Here is a 19,750-nt window from a genome sequence, read left to right as displayed (position 1 = left end):
CACTAATCTTTGTATAAAATTATACAAATTCCTTGCATTTGCATTATTTGTATTTTAATACAAAAATGTTATCGATAGCCGTTTGGAAGCCCGGCATTATAGCAATCTATTACCTGGAGTAAGCAGTTCAAAATCTCTTATTTATAGTGGAAGGTAAATAAAACAAATTACATATTTATATAATTTTGTAAATATAAAATATCTCTCGTTATTTATTTTGTCAAGTAAAGTATTTTTGAAAAAAAAAATTTTATTTTTATTTTTTAGAATTATTATTGCAATATTCTGTAAGTGATTTTTATGAAAACATGTAAAGGAATTTTGAGTTTTTCTGAGTTTTTTCTTGCCTTTTAATCTACGAAATATGGCAGGATTCTTTTATAATTTTCATACATATGACATAATACATCTTTCCAAAGAAATATTAGTAATTTCAGTGTCATGGGCATTCTCCTTCTGTTCTTTCATAGGTCAGGCAGGAGTCCACTGTGGTGAAGTTAGCAGGAAATGTTTATAGTTCACTTAGAATTGTAGTTACATGCGGAAATAAAATATTTTGCTTATCGTCCTATTTTGTTGATCAAACACATTTTATCATATCAGTACAAATCACCCTGTTGAATATTAACTCTCAACCCTCACTTGCCCTGTGCACTATACAAAGTGCATTGAAATATGCCTTACCGCATAGATAGAGTTATATATTTGCATATATACTGTACTTGACTCAAGTAGAGATTTTGAAATATTTTGAAATATCGTTATATGTTTCCGTATTTTCCCATCTCTACATTACTGAATGCATATACTTTCTGCATTCATTCTTCAGCAATTCTTATATTCAGCAGGATTTCTAGTTTATCATGAAGTCTACAAAAACCATCTAACATATATGGAGCATTTCATGAGAAGATGAAAAAAATGTAGCAAATCTTACATTTTTGTCAGATGTTACTAGATGTATTCGTATATTTCATGCCATTAGTTAATATATTATTAAATTATTAATAATAATGAATGCCACATTTCAAGACAAATTTGCCATTCTTCGTAGTAATCTTAGTTTCTATAACACCTGTCTATTTTGTCACCGAGTAGTACTGATAAGAGTACGAAAGAGATCCATGCAATAAAAAAGTTGTGTATATGCATAGCTGACACAGTTTCTGTCAGTTCATTGAGAATACTGGAAGACTTGAAGGAAACTGCATTTATTTCATTGTATGGCAGCATAGATATTTAATGGATTGCTATACCTATCTTTATTTATTGATAGGTATTTAATTACACAACGCTTTAGAGATTTTTTGAGCTTACTTGGGTGAAAGATTGTTAAATGCCGGACTATTTCGTTATTGACTTCTTTCATTTTTTAAAAATCTTCCTTAAAATTCGCATCTATCTTCAGTATATATATATTATATTTTTCCGTTAAAGGTTTTAAACCAAAGGAAGTTTAGAAAATAAATATTTCCAGATTTTTTATAAACCTTTCCAAGATCAAATTTAGCACATTACTTTAAAATTACCAAACATAGAATTTTGTAATTTTTAAATATTTAGATAACTTATAATAATAATAATAATAAGAGCAAACTAAGACAATATTAAATTAAAAACAAGTATATAGAGTTATTAGGGAAACACTGTGAAATTGTAAGTAACCAGTGCATTGGCTTGGAGTTCGTTGATATTTCCTGGAAGTAGTCTGCCGTTATTTCTGGTTGCATTGCACCATGGAGAGTATAAGGTCTACTTTGAATGAAACCTCGAACTCTTCCTTCGTTAGGATTTCAGAAAAGGAAAATGCGAGTCTTACATATTTCCTTTCTTATCGTGACGTATAAAATTTGAACTGACAGTTTTGTGCTTCGACAGTCTTTTGGTTACACTCAGTCGACCACTGCTACTTGTTATATTTAGTATGTAGGAAGTACGAATTTGGCTCCTCTCTTTCGGCTAATGCGGAAAGATTTTATTACAGTCAAGAATTTTGTACTCCAGAAGTAGACTCAAGGCGATGAAGACGAAATACAGAAAAAACATCGCCATCGCTAGGCCAACGTTCATCTTCCACTTGAAGATAGCTATTGAGATGATCACGAACAGGAGCATCATGAAGAGAAGCAAAAGGGAACATGCCATTCCTGAACTACTCACGTGCACTGGCCCCGAAGTAAGGCATGCTAGTAACCATGGAAACGGAAGGCTGAAATGAAACAGGAAAAGATATGCAGTTTCAAAAGCTGAATGGAATTCATACAATTAATTAAACAGGTAGAATAGTATTATTATACCTGTTTAATTACACTAGTATTACACTTATACTAGTGTATTACTAATGACAATATGAGGAAAGTGCAAAAATGAAAATTTACTGGTAGAAACTTTACTTGTTTGGTATTAGGTCTAAAAGCTTAACGGTTAATGATGTAAATATACCATAATTATTGGTTATTTCTGATTTACCATTATTTGTTTTGACATAAAAGGAAACCTACTCTGTTCATAATATGAAAGTGGATTCGAGAATTACACGTTCTTTGTCTATAGATAAAAGTGAATACTTGAAGAGCAGCAAGGGATGGATTAAGAGAACTAAATTGGATTGAAATTTACTTTTGACACAGATTCATTCCGTGCATCATGGACTGAAGATTTCTAGCGCTTCTACATTAAATATTACATTGTTACGACTGTCCGTCACTGAAACAATTAATTACAAACATGAAATAGATAAAAACATTTGATTTTATATTGAAACTCTTTGAAGTTGTGCATAGATTCTAATTTGAAAACAAAAGATGTGAATCAGTGAATTCCACACACAGTGATGGAATGTTTTAAAGAAATACAAATATACGAGAGCCATTATGAGAGAAGATTCATCTTTTTCTCTCTACTGCATTTTACTGATAGTTTAAACGAATTTATAGGTTCCTCAGATAATAACTTCTTAAGTTATTAATAAACAGGCTGTCAGTGAAAAATTTTTTATGTGTCTATCTGTATCTCAAGAAGAATAGAACACCACTGTTGGATACATTTATTATCATTTTTAATAAAATCCTGAAATTTTGCAACGGAACATTAAAATTTGAAGGTTGATGAGCGGTAAACAGTCATTTAATAAATAAAACAACGTTTTGACGTTGTTTGATTTATAATTATCATTATAGAATGGATTATATTAAGCATTAATTTATGAAAAATGACATTTGTTATAATTTTTCAACAGATACTTTAATGTTATTATTTTTATATCCTTGTAACAATTAGATATTTTTTGCATCTGCGCTGAAAAAAATGCTGTAGGCTAAAATGTCTTATATGACTATGAAAATTAGTACAAAACAGAGAAATACATTGCGTTCACTTCTTAAAGAAGATTCAACGCTGCCTTTGGAAAAGAAATTGCTTTTTGAAACGTTATGTTACAGGAGACTGTCGAGGATCTCATATACTGCCAGAGAGTACCGATAGAACGTTAAAACTCCTCAAAGATATTGACAGGAGACAGCCGAAATACTTTGGATACATAGAAAGAATGGAAGGACTTCTCAAAACAGTAATAGAGGGTAGAGTTCCTAGAAAAATAGGAAGTAGTAAACTCTTAATAAGATGGATAGATGGTGTGTCTTGACTGGTCTTCGGATAGTTGGAGCCTTAAGAAAATTCCAATGCAGGACACCTGACGATGGTGGTTCGTGTGGCGCATCACCAAAGAGCGGAGTGACCATTCGGCATCTGATTATTTCCAAATAAAGAGATGGCAGCAAAAATCTGGCGTTACATACGATTTGGCATTAAAAGTACTTCATTAAAATCTGAAACGCATAGGAAGGTTCTTTATGAAAAAGCAACAAAACGTATCGTTTTTCGGTGAAGAATCTCTCTGAGAATGTCCCATCCTCAAGCATACATTGTGGAGATGCGATAGCAGTCTTTTTTTCACTTTACTAAGAGATTTTTTTGTTTACTTTTTTAAAACTTCCTTTTTATGCAAACTACTCGTGTACTGAACTATGATAACTGCAAAAATAAAATGTGGAAACTGATGTTTCTACTAGAAAACTTGCTTTTCACTTTCAAAAAAAGAGATCCTTGTAGGTCAACCGAGCAGTATTGCTGTCAGCCGACCCAATAATTATGATGAGCGCTAGTGAAACACATTCAACAATTATGGTGAGACTTACCCCACTGCAACGTCAAATATGTTGCTTCCTACAGAACTTGAAACTGCCATGTCACCAAAGCCTTTCCGAGCAACCAGCACGCTAGTTATAAGGTCAGGAATGCTAGTTCCTGCTGCTAGGAAAGTAAGGCCCATTACCTACAAAGAAAAGGAAAAAAATCAGCTTGTACATTGGTTGAAAGAAAAGAATGTAATAAATCATAATTATAAAATATGAAAAACTAAATATAAATCATCTAATGCTTTTTCATCCTCCAAACGAAGAAGGCAACACTCTTTTATCCCTGACTTTTTCGAACTCGATACACAGTTAATTTCCACCTTTTACCATCGCCTAGTTTGAGTTGCCTTCACACCAGATGTTTTTAATTCCAAGAAATATTTATTTCTATGCCCAATACAACACCAAGGTTAAATCTTTGTTTAATAATAATAATAATAATTTTTTTTTTACAACAACAGCTCAGAATGACATAAAGGAAAACTGGCACCTTATTGATGAAATGCTGGACAATATACACAGAACCACTGCCTCAGAAACAATAAAACACAGCTTTACCTGCGATCCCAAATCCTTCAAACAGTTGGCAAACAACTTTAATCAGCACTTCGTGAACTCTGACCAAAAACTACAAGAAACAACCTTTCCTCACACAAAAAGAACATTCTCCACTAGGTCCACGAGCAACCCAGTCGATGTGGTTCCCCACATTAACAAAAGAAGAACTATCACTGGCAATTCAACAAATTAACCACAAAGTACCTGGGATAGAAGGAATCAGACCAAAAGACATCAAGAAACACTCGACCAACCCACTTCCAGTTATACAAAAACTGTTAAATAAAATCTTCGAAACGGGACACATACCTGAAACAACACTGAAAGCTGCATTAATCACACCCATAAGAAACAGGGAAAAAGAAACATTATAAGTAATTACAGACCCATCGCCATTGTCTGTAATCAACCAAATCATGGAGCGCATCATGCATCAGAAACTCTCCACATACGTCGAAAATTCTCAAATCATACCCAAAACACAATATGGCTTTCAAAAGAATAAAGGAACAGCAACACTTCTGGAAGATTTCACAGATCTAATAAACATTGCATTGGATAAAACCAGAATAACATTAGTGGTATTCATTGACCTAACAAAAGCATTTGACACACTAACACACCAAACCTTGTTAACGAAACTAACCCATATTGGAATTGGTCGTCTACTCCAGTGGTTTAAAGCATACACGAAAAACAGAAAGCACACCACACGTATAGGATCAGCATACAGCAAAGAGGTACATGTAACCTGTGGAGTACCGCAAGGAGCTGTCCTATCTCCCGTTCTATTTAACATATACACACACGACATAAGCCAACTCCCCCTAAAAGTAAAATCTTCCAGTATGCAGACGAAACGGCCATAGTATCCATTCACAACAATGCAAATATCGCTTACACAAATGTGCAACACGACATCAATCAAATCACTAACTGGTTAACCGAAAACGGCATATATATAAACCCTGAAAAAACAAAGCTAATTGTATTCAAAAACCCCCAAACCGTGCCCATAGAAACTAAATATCTCACTGTCCAACATTCATCCTCCTATACACAAAGCGCAGAACCTAAAATCACAACCATCACACAGGTGAAAACAACACGCTATCTCGGACTTCACTTCGATGCTGATCAAAGTTGGAATAGCCATAAAAACTACTTACATACCAAGCTTAGGATAATAGGAAGCAAACTATACAGATTAAAAGACATTGCCCCAACTCACATAAAAATACTAATCTATAAAGTATTATGTGAAAACATTTTAAGATATGCAATCACATCATACGCATTCTGCGCAGACTACAGACTTAACAGGCTACAATGGTTGCAAGATAAAATGGTAAAACTGACATTCTGGGAACAACCCACTCTTATGCAGGAAGCACGGACAAAACACAAAATATTTAAGGTGAAACACTTATGCCACTACACAATCATGTTAAAACATTACTACAGCCCAACCTATAGAGTAACCAGAACAACATATCAAATAACAAGACCACAGTCAACAAACTACATTACATGTAAGTACAACAATCACTACTGCAAAGCCACCCGAAACTTCTACGTACCTGACATGATAAACAAACTGCCGTTAGACAACAGACACCTTGGAACATACAGAGAAATGAAACAGGCGCTTATAGCGAGAATAAAAATTAGAGCAATTTCTGTTTCTCTCTCTCCCCCTCACACACATACACAAACCTATGACAAATCCCCTATCAAAAACCATCACTACAAGAACACAAAGAAACAAACACACAATGTCTAAATCCAACCCTATTTGCACAAAAAAGAAAAAAGAAAAAAAAAGTTAAATTGTAATAGCAGTCAAAGTCTTCCAAGCACGTACCAACAAACAGTAAAATCAACACCTGACTTGTGACCAGTATAGGAACATAACCATGAAATCACTACCATCTATCATCTATTATCTTCCTCAGATAAGCTCTGCTAAGCTTCGAGGAAGAAAATTATTAACTTGCAAGTATCTGTTATTCACAATTGTAATGTGTTATAAATATTATATATATAATTATTACAGCATCTATGTATGCAATTTATCTGAGACATAAAAAAATAAATAAATAAAATAAATAAATAAATTATTATTATTATTATTATTATTATTATTATTATTATTATTATTATTATTATTATTATTATTATTATGTATATTCTATATTCAAAAATTCTGTATAATCTTTATTGTTAATATTAGAAGAACATGTGTTGTAAGTACATAATATAGAGGCAAAAAAGTATTTTTAAAAATTTTAAATGAAATCCAATGTAGAAAATGTAGTACTTTGTGCTGAATTCTGTAAAATTATAGAATTATTCTTATTTATTTTATTTATTTATTTATATAGAATAATAATAATAATAATAATAATAATAATAAAACTTCATCGAATTGAATTCTCTCGTGCAATTTCCTAATGTCTTTTACAGTCTTCTTCTTCTTCTTCCTAACATGGAATTTAGGCCAAGTGGCCTGTTCCGGTCTCATGCCTCTCTTTCTTGGTCTTCCGATTCTCCTTTTCCCACTTATTTTGTATCTGTATAATATTTTTGGTAAGTCTGCTGTTATCCATTCTATTTAATTGTTCTATCCATTTTTGTTTATACTGTCTTATGTAGTAATTAATTGGTTTTATTTTCAGGGATTGTAAGATTTCTTCATTTGTTTTGTGGTCCCACTTGGTATATCCAGCTGTTTGTCTGAGGAACTTCATTTCTGCTGATTTGAATTCACTTTTCATCTTTCCTTTTTATGGTGAATGTTTCGCTTCCGTATAGTAGAGTTCATTATATAGTCTGATTCTAGTGTGTTTTTATTATATAGTCTGATTCTAGTGTCTATGTCTTTTTCTTCTTCGTATGATAAATCACATCCCAAGTATCTGAAAGTGTTTACTTGTTCTAGTATTTTATTATCTATCACTATTTTACTTCTTATTGGGTTTTCTCCTTTGAATGCCATTATTTTTGTTTTTTCTTTAGATATTGTCATGTTATATTGCTTTGAGATATCATTTAATGATTTTTGTAAGTCATATTCTGATGTAGCTAATACTATTTGATCATCTGCAAATAGCAGTGTATCTATTTTCATTTGCGGGTTCATTTGTATACCAAATGGGTTATACTGTTTCCAGATTGTTAAGATTTCATTTATATATATATTGAAAAGCAGAGGTGAGAGGGTACATCCTTGTCTTACTCCTCTTGATATATCTTTCCATTTTGAGATGTGTTCTAATTTAACTGCTATTTTATTTCCTGTATATATTTCTTGAATGGATTGTAAAAGTTGGTTTGGTATGTTTAAATCGGTTAATATTTTAAACAATTTTTGTCTACTAACTTTGTCAAAGGCATTTTCGTAATCAATAAAGGCCACGTGTGTTTCTTTTTGAAATTCTCTTCTCTTTTCTATTAATAAGTTTAAAGTAAAAATTGGATCTATGCAGGATCGGCCTTTTCGGAAACCATTTTGTGCTTCTAGTAATTTGTCTTCTACAATTCTGCTTAGTTTCTCTTTTAATATTCCTGCATAGATTTTATATCCTGTATTCAGCAGGTTAATTCCCCTATAATTATTGCAATCGTCTTTATTTCCTTTTTTATAGATTGGGATAACCAGTGCTTTTTTCCAAGAGTTAGGAGTTTTTCCGGACATCCAAACCATATTAAAAAATTTCAGAAGTCTTTCATTAAATTTTTCACCTGCATTTTTCTATAGTTCTATATTTATATTGTCTTCTCCTGGTGTTTTCCTATATTTCATCTTCTTTATTATATTTTTCAGTTCTAACATTGTGATATTTTCTATTAGGTCATTCTTTGTCTTATAAAATTTTATTTCATTGTTCTCATCTGTCCAGAGATTTTAGAAATAGGTCACCCATTTTTCTAAATCTATTTTTTGTATTTTTATCTTTTCTTTTATTTCTTTATTCATGTATTTTATTACTTTATAGGTTTTGGGTTGTGGCTTACAGTATGTCTCATTTTTCGAATTGACATTCTGATAACTGAAGTCATAAATTTCCACATTGAACAATTCACTCCTTTCTCTCTCTCTCTCTCTCTCTTTCTGTCTTTGTGTGTGTGTGTGTGTGTGTGTGTGTGTGTGTGTGTGTGTGTGTGTGTGTGTGTGTGTGTGTGTGTGTGTGTGTGTGTGTGTGTGTGTGTGTGTGTGTGTGTGTGTGTGTGTGTGTGTGTGTGTGTGTGTGTGTGTGCGTGCGTGCGTGCGTGCGTGCGTATTTGGTTCGAAAGATCTGGGTTCGAATCGAGATGCTAAGAATCGTTTTTAGGACTTTACACCGAAGATGGTTTAGCTGCATGAAGAGAGGGTTTTTCCTCAGGCAAAATTGAAAACTAATCGGATGAATAAACTTTATTTGAAGATATGGCACACTCGATTCGTCATTCTTGACTGCTTTAACATTAGTTCTGAATCGCCATAATCCACTACTGTGCTATTTTGTGTCACAAACTTCAAATAAGGAAGGATAAATTTGGTTCTTAAATCACGCAAGATTAAAGAATCTTATGGAATGAAATAGGCTTAATTATACTAAATATTCTAGAAATATTATCTTCATAAACGAAGAAAAGTAACGAAGAAAATTAGTAGTGTCTCATGAAGAAAATGTATATACTGTATAAAAAACATATTTATATAAGATATTAACCTCAGATGAGTAATATTTGTGTGTACAATTAAAATTCATTTTCTTTTTATCATAATGCTTTCTATTACTACAGGGTTTATCGGAGATAAATCATACCCAAACCAAAATATTTATTTTGGCGAGTAAATCTCAACAAAATTACTGATTTCAGTGTTACAATTGTCTTTACTTCGTCTGTTTTTATCCCTCTTTTTCATTTCCCAGATATACAGGTACAGACACAGTGAATGAGGAATAGAGATCCGATATCTATATGCAAAATGTTTGATTCTGATCCCATAGAACATCGAAACACTTTTACTAGATACTTTCAGGTACTGTTTAGTTAAAAGATTGAAGGATGGTTTTCAGTAATCATAGGTATTTATTTTCCATGTTTATTTATTTATAGGACATGGATCTATTTCTTTCCTCTCACAAATTGCACACTTTTAAGTGCTTCACAAGTAGAAATTGAAACTGAAATGTATTAAGACTGAAGACATAGTACAAGATAATATAAATATAATATAATACAGAAAAAGGAAATAGACTAAGGGTATGTGTACAATGAAGGGTCATGGCCGAACTGGCTGCTAGAAAAAAACAAATGTAGGCAATTCAGTTGCTGTTAATAAAACACTGTATCTAGGATCATATTGCCTGAGAGCACACGTAACATCTCAGCATATGTTGTGAAATGTATCATATAACGATCTTAGTAATTTTATGATATATACGCTCACGGTCTTTTTGTAGGTTTGCTCCGCCTGGGTGCAAAATGTTTTGTCCCCCTTCTACAAATAGTTCAGTGTATTAATTATTCCCTATTTTTTATGAACGTGTTCGATTATACCGCCCCTGAATTGTGCCGACCGGGTTCATTGCACCCTTTGCACCCCGCTACGGAAAGGGCCTGTATACTCCTTAAATATAAGTCATTATTTAGTCCCATGAGATAGCTAATCAGTATTTGTCTGAATGCATGTTCTGCAAGTTACATACTTTATTTAATTAAGCAGTTTATTGTAGCTGCTTGTTGCTAAGTGTTCAAAAGATTTTCGAAAATTTTTTGTTAGTCTATGGAAACTATTGGTATCACAGCGCAAACAATAATCTAATCATATTCAGAAAAAATGACAGTTTTTTCCTTACAAATAGTATTCAGCTATAGAGGTAGAGCTTCTTTATGGGTAAAATATTAAGAATAGTTAACAGGTCAGTAATGGAATATGAGAATAAATCAGTTATTATATAACTATTATTATATATATTCTATAACTCTAATTATTCTCTTTCGAGTTCTTATCAAAGGCAGCTGATTCCTTGTAGTAATCTCCAACCAACAAGTGATGCTGTTTGCATCACTTCTTGGGTGGAGCCAAGAACAGTGTAAGCATCTTAAAAATAATCTACCGACAATTTTTTAACATGATGTGTTTTATTAATTACGAATCTCAACCGGTTTGTTAAAAAATGAGATATGGGAGTTTCATTTAAGGTTACTGTCCAGGATCGGATGAGAACTGGATGAGGATTATTTCCACACAAGACTAACCAAAACAATTTACATGTATAAACCGTGTAAAGTGTTTTGTTCGCGGATTTCTTCACTTGTTTATCAGACCTTGAAAGCAGCTTAAAATGGCATCCATCTATATCCTTCATATTCATTATTTTTAAAATTTACAATTTGCTCCCATTGTCTAAATATATCTTGTTTCTTAAATATCTAGTTAAGGATTTAATCATCTACGTAAATTGATAGATACATACCGGTTGGCTCAGATGTCTTGTTATCTTATTATGTCTTGTATTTTAATGATACGTTCTTTGTTCTAAGTAGCTGATATAATTCCCTACAATACGGCTTGGAGCTAGCAATCTTATTTAAAATTTCTAAAAGGCCATTCAGCACTGCTTAAATTTGATGGATGATATTGAATAAACTAAATACAGTATTTCGTAGACAACAATAACACATCACGTGATGCGAGTTCTGGAGAGTTCTTCGAAGGGAATGGATCGTGTCTCCAGGATAAGAAGCGTTACCGACTTTGGACTTCGTCATTGAGAAAATAATGCCCAAAGCAAAATCTTTTTCAGCGCCTTTGTTCAGAGCCTACATTAGATGTATTTACATGCTTAGAATAGAGCTGGTGACATACAGGCTGATATATAATCAATGTCAATACTCAACAACGTCATTACATAATCCATCCGCCAGTAGGTGTTCCGCAATGTTCTAAAATATCGGTATTATTTATTTTTGTGCACATTAACTAATAGTTCATTTTATATAGCTTAACATACATTGTTGATATACGACTAAATATTGATGCTGCAATAAAACACACAAACTATTCTGTAGAACAAATATTACTCAATCTCATTATGAGAAAATTAATGTACATTTTCATCAAAGCTACGGTTTTCTACTTTGATTGAATATTTTCAAGACAAATATTACTAATAATATCAAAGTAAATTTTTATTACCTATTTGTTAAAAAGCTTACTTTTTTGTAGCATTAATAATTATTTACAAATTTAGTAACAATTTACTCTTTTTAATTTTAGTTATTCGTATTTGTACTACGTGATTTTTTAAAAAAATATTAAAATATCTTTTCATTAGTGTGAAGCAATGAATTAAAATCAGAACTTGAATCATTACATACTATAGTTAGACAGAATGACACTCTTTCCATATGTGCAATATTCTCACCTACTTGCTTTTATTCTAGAGTCAAGAATAAAAGCAAGTAGGATCTAGACACACATGCGTGTAAAATGACATAAAAATATCCTTTTTGATTTATGGAATGTCATTACAGAGAGGAGGAGAAATAGGAGAAGGAGAAAGATGACTGCCTTCAATTTTGGAGGAATATTCTTTAAGAAATGCGTTCTCTAACTGGGGAACGTTTTGATGTTTATCATCCATTCTGGGCGTTATGACGAATGCTATGAATTTGTCATAAGAGTCATAAGAGTTGGTTTACACGTATTCATTGTAGACATGTTTTCTAACTTGACGTTTCCCAAATTTCATTTCTAAAATAGCAACTGTTCCTTGAAGAATGTTTTGCTTGGTAAAAGCCATTGCATCCTTTATTTGTAAGAATATATATATCCCCCCCCTCCCCCCCCACACACACTATTTAAAATATTTCAACAGAAAAATCCATTAAACTAAGTGGACATGGTGAATATACATAATGCAAAGCTATTCACGCTTCTTTTATCACCAGAATATATGTAATAATTAATGAATATGAAAGAGAAATAACCTTATTATTATATTATTCTGCCATGTAATAATGAAATATGTAATGTTGATGTCAAAAATATATTGCTACTTTAAAAGTGAAAATGTATGTGTGTATACTCACCTCATTAGGAATTCCGACTGTATCTCCGAATAAAGACGCCCACCACACCATCAAGTAGGAGAAAATTGCTATCCATATTATACATCCAATGAAGCTTATCGCGAACCATTTTCTCATCGCCTGCAATCAGAAAAAGTTATGAAGCTAGTTATAATTACTATTTCTGTTTTTATGGTAATTGCTGGCATCGAGTTTGATGTGCTACGGATAAACAGAAGACAAATTGCACACAAATTTAAAATGTTAAAAGCATATATATATATATATATATATGGGGAGAGAGAGAGAGAGAGAGAGTTTTTAGTTCCATATTAAAATTTTAATTTAAATTTTTTTAAATTACAAAAAATTATTTTATTTAATTTTTTTTAAATTTCCCCCTTTGTAGCAATTGAAAAATAACTACAAAGGAGAAATGATTCCATTAATATATAGAACTTGCATAGTAGTTATTGTATTCTGTAAAACCAACGATCAGGTTTTTCATTTAAAGAATTGCCTTCAACTTTGGACTTTCTATCTGTGAAGGAAACTGATATGTTAGAGTAAGTGAAGAGCACATTGACAGATTGATAGCTGGAATGTATTGCCTCTATGAGGAACGAATCTCATTTTGCAGGTTATAGACCTTAGTCACAAGACAAATAACTGGTAATTAGACTAAAGTTTATAATTTGTTTAGAGTGTAATAAGTAGAATTATAAAAAAACTTTTTTTTTGTACATTTTCAGAGAAATCACATTACTGGAGCTAGTTGTGAACTGAAGAAAGGTTCTTATAGGTTAGGCTTAATGAAATATTCTTTTACTGAACGACTAATCAGTGATTGGAATATACTTCCGGAAGTACTACTGGCAGCAGTTACATTAAACATGGAAGCCCTACAGAAATATTTGGAGGACTAATTGAGTATAACCGAAGTTCTTTTTTGGTTTTATTTAGTCAACAGACATGTATTATTTAAGGTGTTTTATTTACTTTAGGGTAATAATACTGTTAATCTTTTTTTTATTTAAAGACATTTTGATCAAAAAAGGCATTCTAATTTTGACATTGCAAGGATATAATGCCTATATAGCATGAAGATCGTAAAGAAATGTCTTGTACAGAAGATGCAAGAATCCTATATAAGATCATTTTAACTGATGAGCAATCGGATCTCATACTCAGGTGGAAGAATTTTTCCTCTATGAAGAGTGGGTTTTTATCCGGTAAAACAGGCGAACGAACCAGAGAATTGATAGTTTAGAAATATGATAGTGGTTTGCTCTATACTCATGTGAAACAAGGTATCAAACTGTATCCATCTTGTTCATTCATTTATTACAGAGTCTGAAAAGCAAACCACTAATCGGAAACGGTTTGTTTTATTTATAACAAAGTAGTCAGTTTAAAAACATTGAATTGATTCTCAAAATGAGCGATAATATCTTGGGAAAAAACTGAATAAAACAGAATTAATTGGACTATTATAAGAAATTTAGGAATATTTATAATACTTATAAATATTATAATTTCATGCACTATATTATTTTGTACACAAGCATCATATAGTGATGAGTATACATTAAGCATTATCAGTTCATCTGGAACAATTTTTAATGATGCATTTACAGTTCAATAAAAAATAATAAATATTTTACAAGTGTATATAAGAATACTAGTCAGTTAGAAGAGAAATGTACGATTTGAAAGACAAGATTTACCTAAATGATATAATACTGAAAGAGGAAATATTTGATATCTTAAATCTCTTGGAAATTGATAAGGTTGGAAGGAAGGGATGATATCTCTCCTTTGGTAATAAACAGATGTGCATCTGGGTTAATTAGTCCACTTTTTTATTGCCTTGGTTGAGTCGCTGAAAACGGGAATGATTCTTCTGATTAGAAGTTTGCAAGGGCTTTTCCAGTTCATAAGGATAGGCTATCACATAAAGTGGAGAATTATAGACCATTAAGTCTTCTTGGTGTTATTGACAAAGTAATAAAAATTAATTAGGAATCGCATCCAGGATATTGACTGGAATTGATTGTTGAGCACAAGGTACAGCACGATAAGGATGATAATATCGTTGAAGGAGATCGGTTATGACAAATTTGGTTAATCTTTATGTAGGTAATAACCAAGGCAATGCTTGCGATGCGATTTATTTGGATTGTAGCAAAGTCTTTGATATCGTTATACATAAGAGCCTACTGATTAAAATGCACCAAATAGGTATCGATGATCATCTAGTTGAGATAGGCGGGAAATGGGTGAACTGATAAGCGACAGGAAGTAATGTTTAGAGGAGGATCTTCAAAGAACCTGGTTGTTAGGAGCAAGGTATAAGAGGATTAGATGTAAGGACCTTTGGTGTAATAAGTGACATATGTTCATATATTTTAAGAGTAAAATTGAAGTAAGAGAAGAATAATCAACTGTTGGGAATGTTGAGAAGAGTAATCAACTGCTCGGATTGTCTAAGTTCTTTACAGATGAATTGAAACACATTGGATCAGAAGGGGGTCTAAATTTTTATGTGAAAAAATGCGAGTATATCCGATTAGATAAGAAGATAATTTTAAATGAATATTAAGTTTAGGTATCTGGAAGAAGTTTGAGATACAAAGTGGGTGTGTTGATTGACGGTTATGTTGAGTGGAATTTAAGTTCAGGAATTCTTTAGTAAGACAACTAGTAGATCTCAGCAGGTTTTAGGATTTATTAAAAGAAGTTTGACTTTAGAAGAGAGGAAGTAATGATACTGTTATACTCGTACGAGTCTTTAATCACACCAATAGTGGTTTACGACTTCAGTATTTTTATGGATGTCAAGAACATCGAGGATATTTAGATAAGATTGATTGAGTGTGTAGACTTTGAATCCTGATAGTTTCTCATAACCGATAGTTATAGTTATGAGAAAATGTTGATGAAGTGTAATCTGATGAATTTATCTAACAGAGGTGGCGAGGTCTAGGCATAAGTTAGGTCAAGGCAGAGATAGTAGGAGTTGCTAAGATAGATAGCGGGAGTTTGCTATATTTGGCTAGATTGTGTCCTCTACTAGAGGACATAATAAAAAGATAGTGAAAAAGAGAGTTAAAACAAACTGGTGAATTTACACAAACTTTAAGACAGAATTAGATATTTTTATGATGGACAATATTTAATTGAAATTTAGGCATAATGATTATATAAGTTCGCATTTTTGAACATGCCCGTGTTGTCATGTGTCTATGTATAAATATGGACGAAAATATAATAAAAATAGATTGAAAAGACGAAAGAATGAGAAGATGAATGAGTGAGTTTGCATAAGTCATCCTCTATGACGATGGCAAAACTCATGGTTGGCATTTCGGCACCTGCTCATTTTTATTTTTATTTTTTCAGCATTGAGTTAGCGTCTCAAATTGTGGCTTTGGGATTGGTTTCCTCCGAGTGTTCCAGTTTTCCCTTCACAAACATCTTTGAACACATCTTGCGTTAATTAACATGTATAAATATGAATTGGGGTGTTTCGTGGAGTTCATTCCGTTGCAACCATAGATAGACGAAAGTTTCTTGATGGAAGGCCAGTTTTTTTTTTAATATTAATAGTAATTTATTGATTGCTAAAATATTTACACCTACAATAGACATCTTGAGTGATATTGCAACTTATAATTTTACAGAATTCAACTGTAAGTGCTGCATTTTCTACATTGATTTCAACTAAAAGTTTTAATAGTATTTTTTTGCCTCTGTATTATGTATTTACAACACATGTTCTTCTAATATTAACAATGAAGATTATTCAGAATTTTTTATATAATAATTTTTCTTTTTGTTTAAATAATTTTTTGATTATAAGAATAATTTATTACATTATTTTTTCATGTTACATAAGAGTATTATATTAATGATATTATCACATAATAATCAGTATCTCCCGTATCTTCTTTATTGTTGTATACTTTACTACTAACTGTTTTATTACATAATCTGCTTCTTTGGTTATAAGGATTACGTGTGGTTGAGTGAGACGAGTTAATCCCACCTACTTTGAAGCTTGGGTTAAATTTTTGTGAAGAAAGTGGGATTTAGGCTTCACTATTTATGTTGTTGCTACTGTTTATGTATGGGATGTTGGCATTGGATGCTAGTGATTTGTGATGTGTATATTAATGTTAATGGTATCTTAACTTTGTTGGTATATTTTCCAGAGTTCGTTTTTTAATGTTCTGTAGTTATCAATGTGTTTTAAATTTCTTGGTAGGTTGTTGAGTTGCGTGGGTATCTGATGTGATCTCACAAAAGAACCGTATGAATTATTGAAGGGTGTAGGGATGTAGAGAATTGTTGTGGGTCGTGTTATACGATATGTGTCTCTGTTGGTTCTCGATAGGTGAAGTTGAAGTAATTCCTTGTTAATGTCATGTAGTGTTTCAGGTTTTTAATGCTCAGAATTCTGTGTATCGCCATGTGCTTGTCAGATATTGGTTCTTGCGTGTATGGTATCCAGATCACTGTTGATACGATTTTCCTGTGTAAGTTTCTAATTTTGTTAGGTGGCTTTGATGTGTTTGCATAGACTGTTATTCCGTATCTGTAGGGATTCGCAGATACCGTGATATAGGAGTTTTTTTATGTTGGGTAATGTCTTTAACTTGGCAGAGTTTTGCTGCGATGATCCGGAGTTTGGTGTGTAGGTATTCTATATGTTTTGTCCATTTAAGCGGAATCTATATAGAGACCGAGGTATTTTGCTTGTGTTACAGGTTTGATTTTGGAACATTTGCAGGTATTTTTGTTGTTAATGCAGCGGTACGTGTGGCAGTGTATCGATCGACAGTATAAGGACGGCGTACTTGTTTTTGTCGAGAGCTTTGCTTATTGTGTCGGCGATGTCTTCTAATAAAATGATGGTGCTTTTTGTTTTCTGAAAGCCATATTGGTTTTTAGTGAGATGATGTTGTACTTCTGGAAATAGTTCTGCAGTCTGGTGTGTGTTATTTTTTCTAGAATTTTTGAGATGACTGGTAGTGTAGCTATTGGTCTGTAATTCTGAGTATCGTTTCTTTTGCCGTATTTGTATTGGCGTAATTACTGCAGTTTTTAGTTGTTGTGGAATAATGCCTGGTCGAATATTATGTTCACGAGTTTCAAAAGTATTGGATTTATTTGTTCAAAGTGTGTTATAAGGTCTGTGAGTCTTATTTTGTCTATTGCTGGAGTGGTCTTTGGTTTTAGTTATAGGATTGCTTCTTTCAGTTCCGGTTTTGTTACGGGTGGAAAATACATCGTTTGTTGTTGACTTTGTGTCGGTAGTTTTTTGTTGATCGTTGGTAGTTTGTCTTTTTTGAGTTGTGTGATATTGTTTATGAAAGCATAGTTGAATGAGTCTGCTAGTTCCTCTTGGTTTGTGTCCTGCCCGAATCTTTTTGCAATAAAATCTTGTGCTTAAGTTTTCTTTTTTCGAATTACTAATTCGTTGAGTGTAGCCGATGTTTGCTTAATGTTGTCGTTATATTCCATGAAATTTTGGAAGTAGTAGCGTCTTTTTGTCCTACGAATTTTTGCTGTTAGTTGATTTCTTGATTTCTTGTGTTTTTGTATGAGGTGTTTGTAAATGTGTGTTACTGGGTGACTTAGTTTTTTCCATAGATTTTCTTTTACAGTAATACTATTTAGTATGTCGTCATTTATGCATGGATTGTCGTCTGTTTGTCGCCTCGTTTGTGTAGGCGTTGTTGTTTTTTGTATATTTATGTGAACTTTAGATGAAAATTCTCGTATAATGTTACAGGATTATTTATTTTAAGTAGGGAATTCCAGTCTGTATTTTTTACATGGTTATCGACAATGCTCTTTAGTATGATCGAGTTTTGTCGACTTTTGTGGTGGTAGGAGTGGGGGGTAGGTAACGTAATAAAACGAAGTTGAGACACAGTAGTGATCGGCAATTTTTACTTTAATTACTGATGATGTATATGTACGGATGGGAGCTCGTATGTTGATATGATCAATGCATGATTGTGTTAGTGAGTTATTGAGTATTTCTTCTCTTGTTGGGGAGTGTAATAATAATAATAATAATAATAATAATAATTAATCATTTTTGTGTAACACTTGATTGTTAATTCAAACTGACTAGGACACACTCTACTGAAGTGATTCTTTATTAGAACGAAATATGTGCATCTCAGAATAAACTGTCGATAAACAGTCAAGAGTAAATAGTTAACATAAAAACTTTTAAATTACCTTGTTAAGGAGGTAATTTAACAGTTTTTGTACCTTTTCAGTGCCATGCCAGCTGATATAATATTCGTAGTTGCGGAGAATGAATTGAATTTTTCTTTCCCTATCTAACTCTAACGGCCGCTCTTGTAAATTATTGTGTAACATGCTAACGCCTATACTGTATTATTATGGTAAAACTGTGGAAACATTCCTAATTAAGCTACTCAAAAGCTTTAAAGACTTTCATTTCGACTAGGAAAAAAGAGCTACAGGAAATGTATATGTGGCCTGCCAGATGGAAATAAAATCTACCAAAATATCAAATTTGTGCCTGAATTGGTTTGGCCGGCACTAATACCAATACAAACTCACATTTCCAGTAGCAGAAACTCTGCTTCCCTTCTCCTGGCACTGACTAACTCAACCAAAGCCCTAAGAAGGTTCTTTATAGACGGGATTCAAATCAAAGGTTTTCTACATCGCTGGCCTAAGTGTATTTAAATGTAATGGATATTTAGAGATACGCATTATGCAGTGACATTTTATATTCTTATGGCAATGGAAAACTTTGATAAATGATAAATATTGTTGTTAGGATTTTGGTAAGTACATTACAGATTGGTTTTACTCTTTTATTTACTTACTTATAAAACACAAAAATACTAACATCTGATGAACAGCGGAATAAATATGGT

At 32.4% G+C, this 19,750-nt stretch overlaps 1 protein-coding gene across 1 annotated transcript in view; it reads right to left on the bottom strand.

Annotated features, from left to right (window-relative positions):
• Positions 1–1,692: 1,692 nt before the first annotated feature.
• Positions 1,693–19,750, bottom strand: part of LOC150100666 (sodium/potassium/calcium exchanger 2-like) — a 129,321-nt gene continuing 111,263 nt past the window's right edge. The window contains exons 6-8 of the mRNA XM_090401852.1: positions 12,843–12,962; positions 4,197–4,333; positions 1,693–2,209 (exon numbers count right to left, since the gene is read on the bottom strand). Coding sequence (XP_090257978.1) covers positions 1,960–2,209; positions 4,197–4,333; positions 12,843–12,962 — 507 coding nt within the window. The 3' untranslated portion in view covers positions 1,693–1,959. The remainder of the gene's footprint in view (positions 2,210–4,196; positions 4,334–12,842; positions 12,963–19,750) is intronic.

Source organism: Typopeltis vanoorti, chromosome 12, assembly GCF_054136105.1.
Source record: "Typopeltis vanoorti isolate ZY-2024b chromosome 12, IOZ_Tvanoo_1.0, whole genome shotgun sequence".
NCBI classification, from domain to species: Eukaryota; Metazoa; Arthropoda; class Arachnida; order Uropygi; family Thelyphonidae; genus Typopeltis; species Typopeltis vanoorti.
This window is presented reverse-complemented; position numbering and strand designations above follow the sequence as displayed.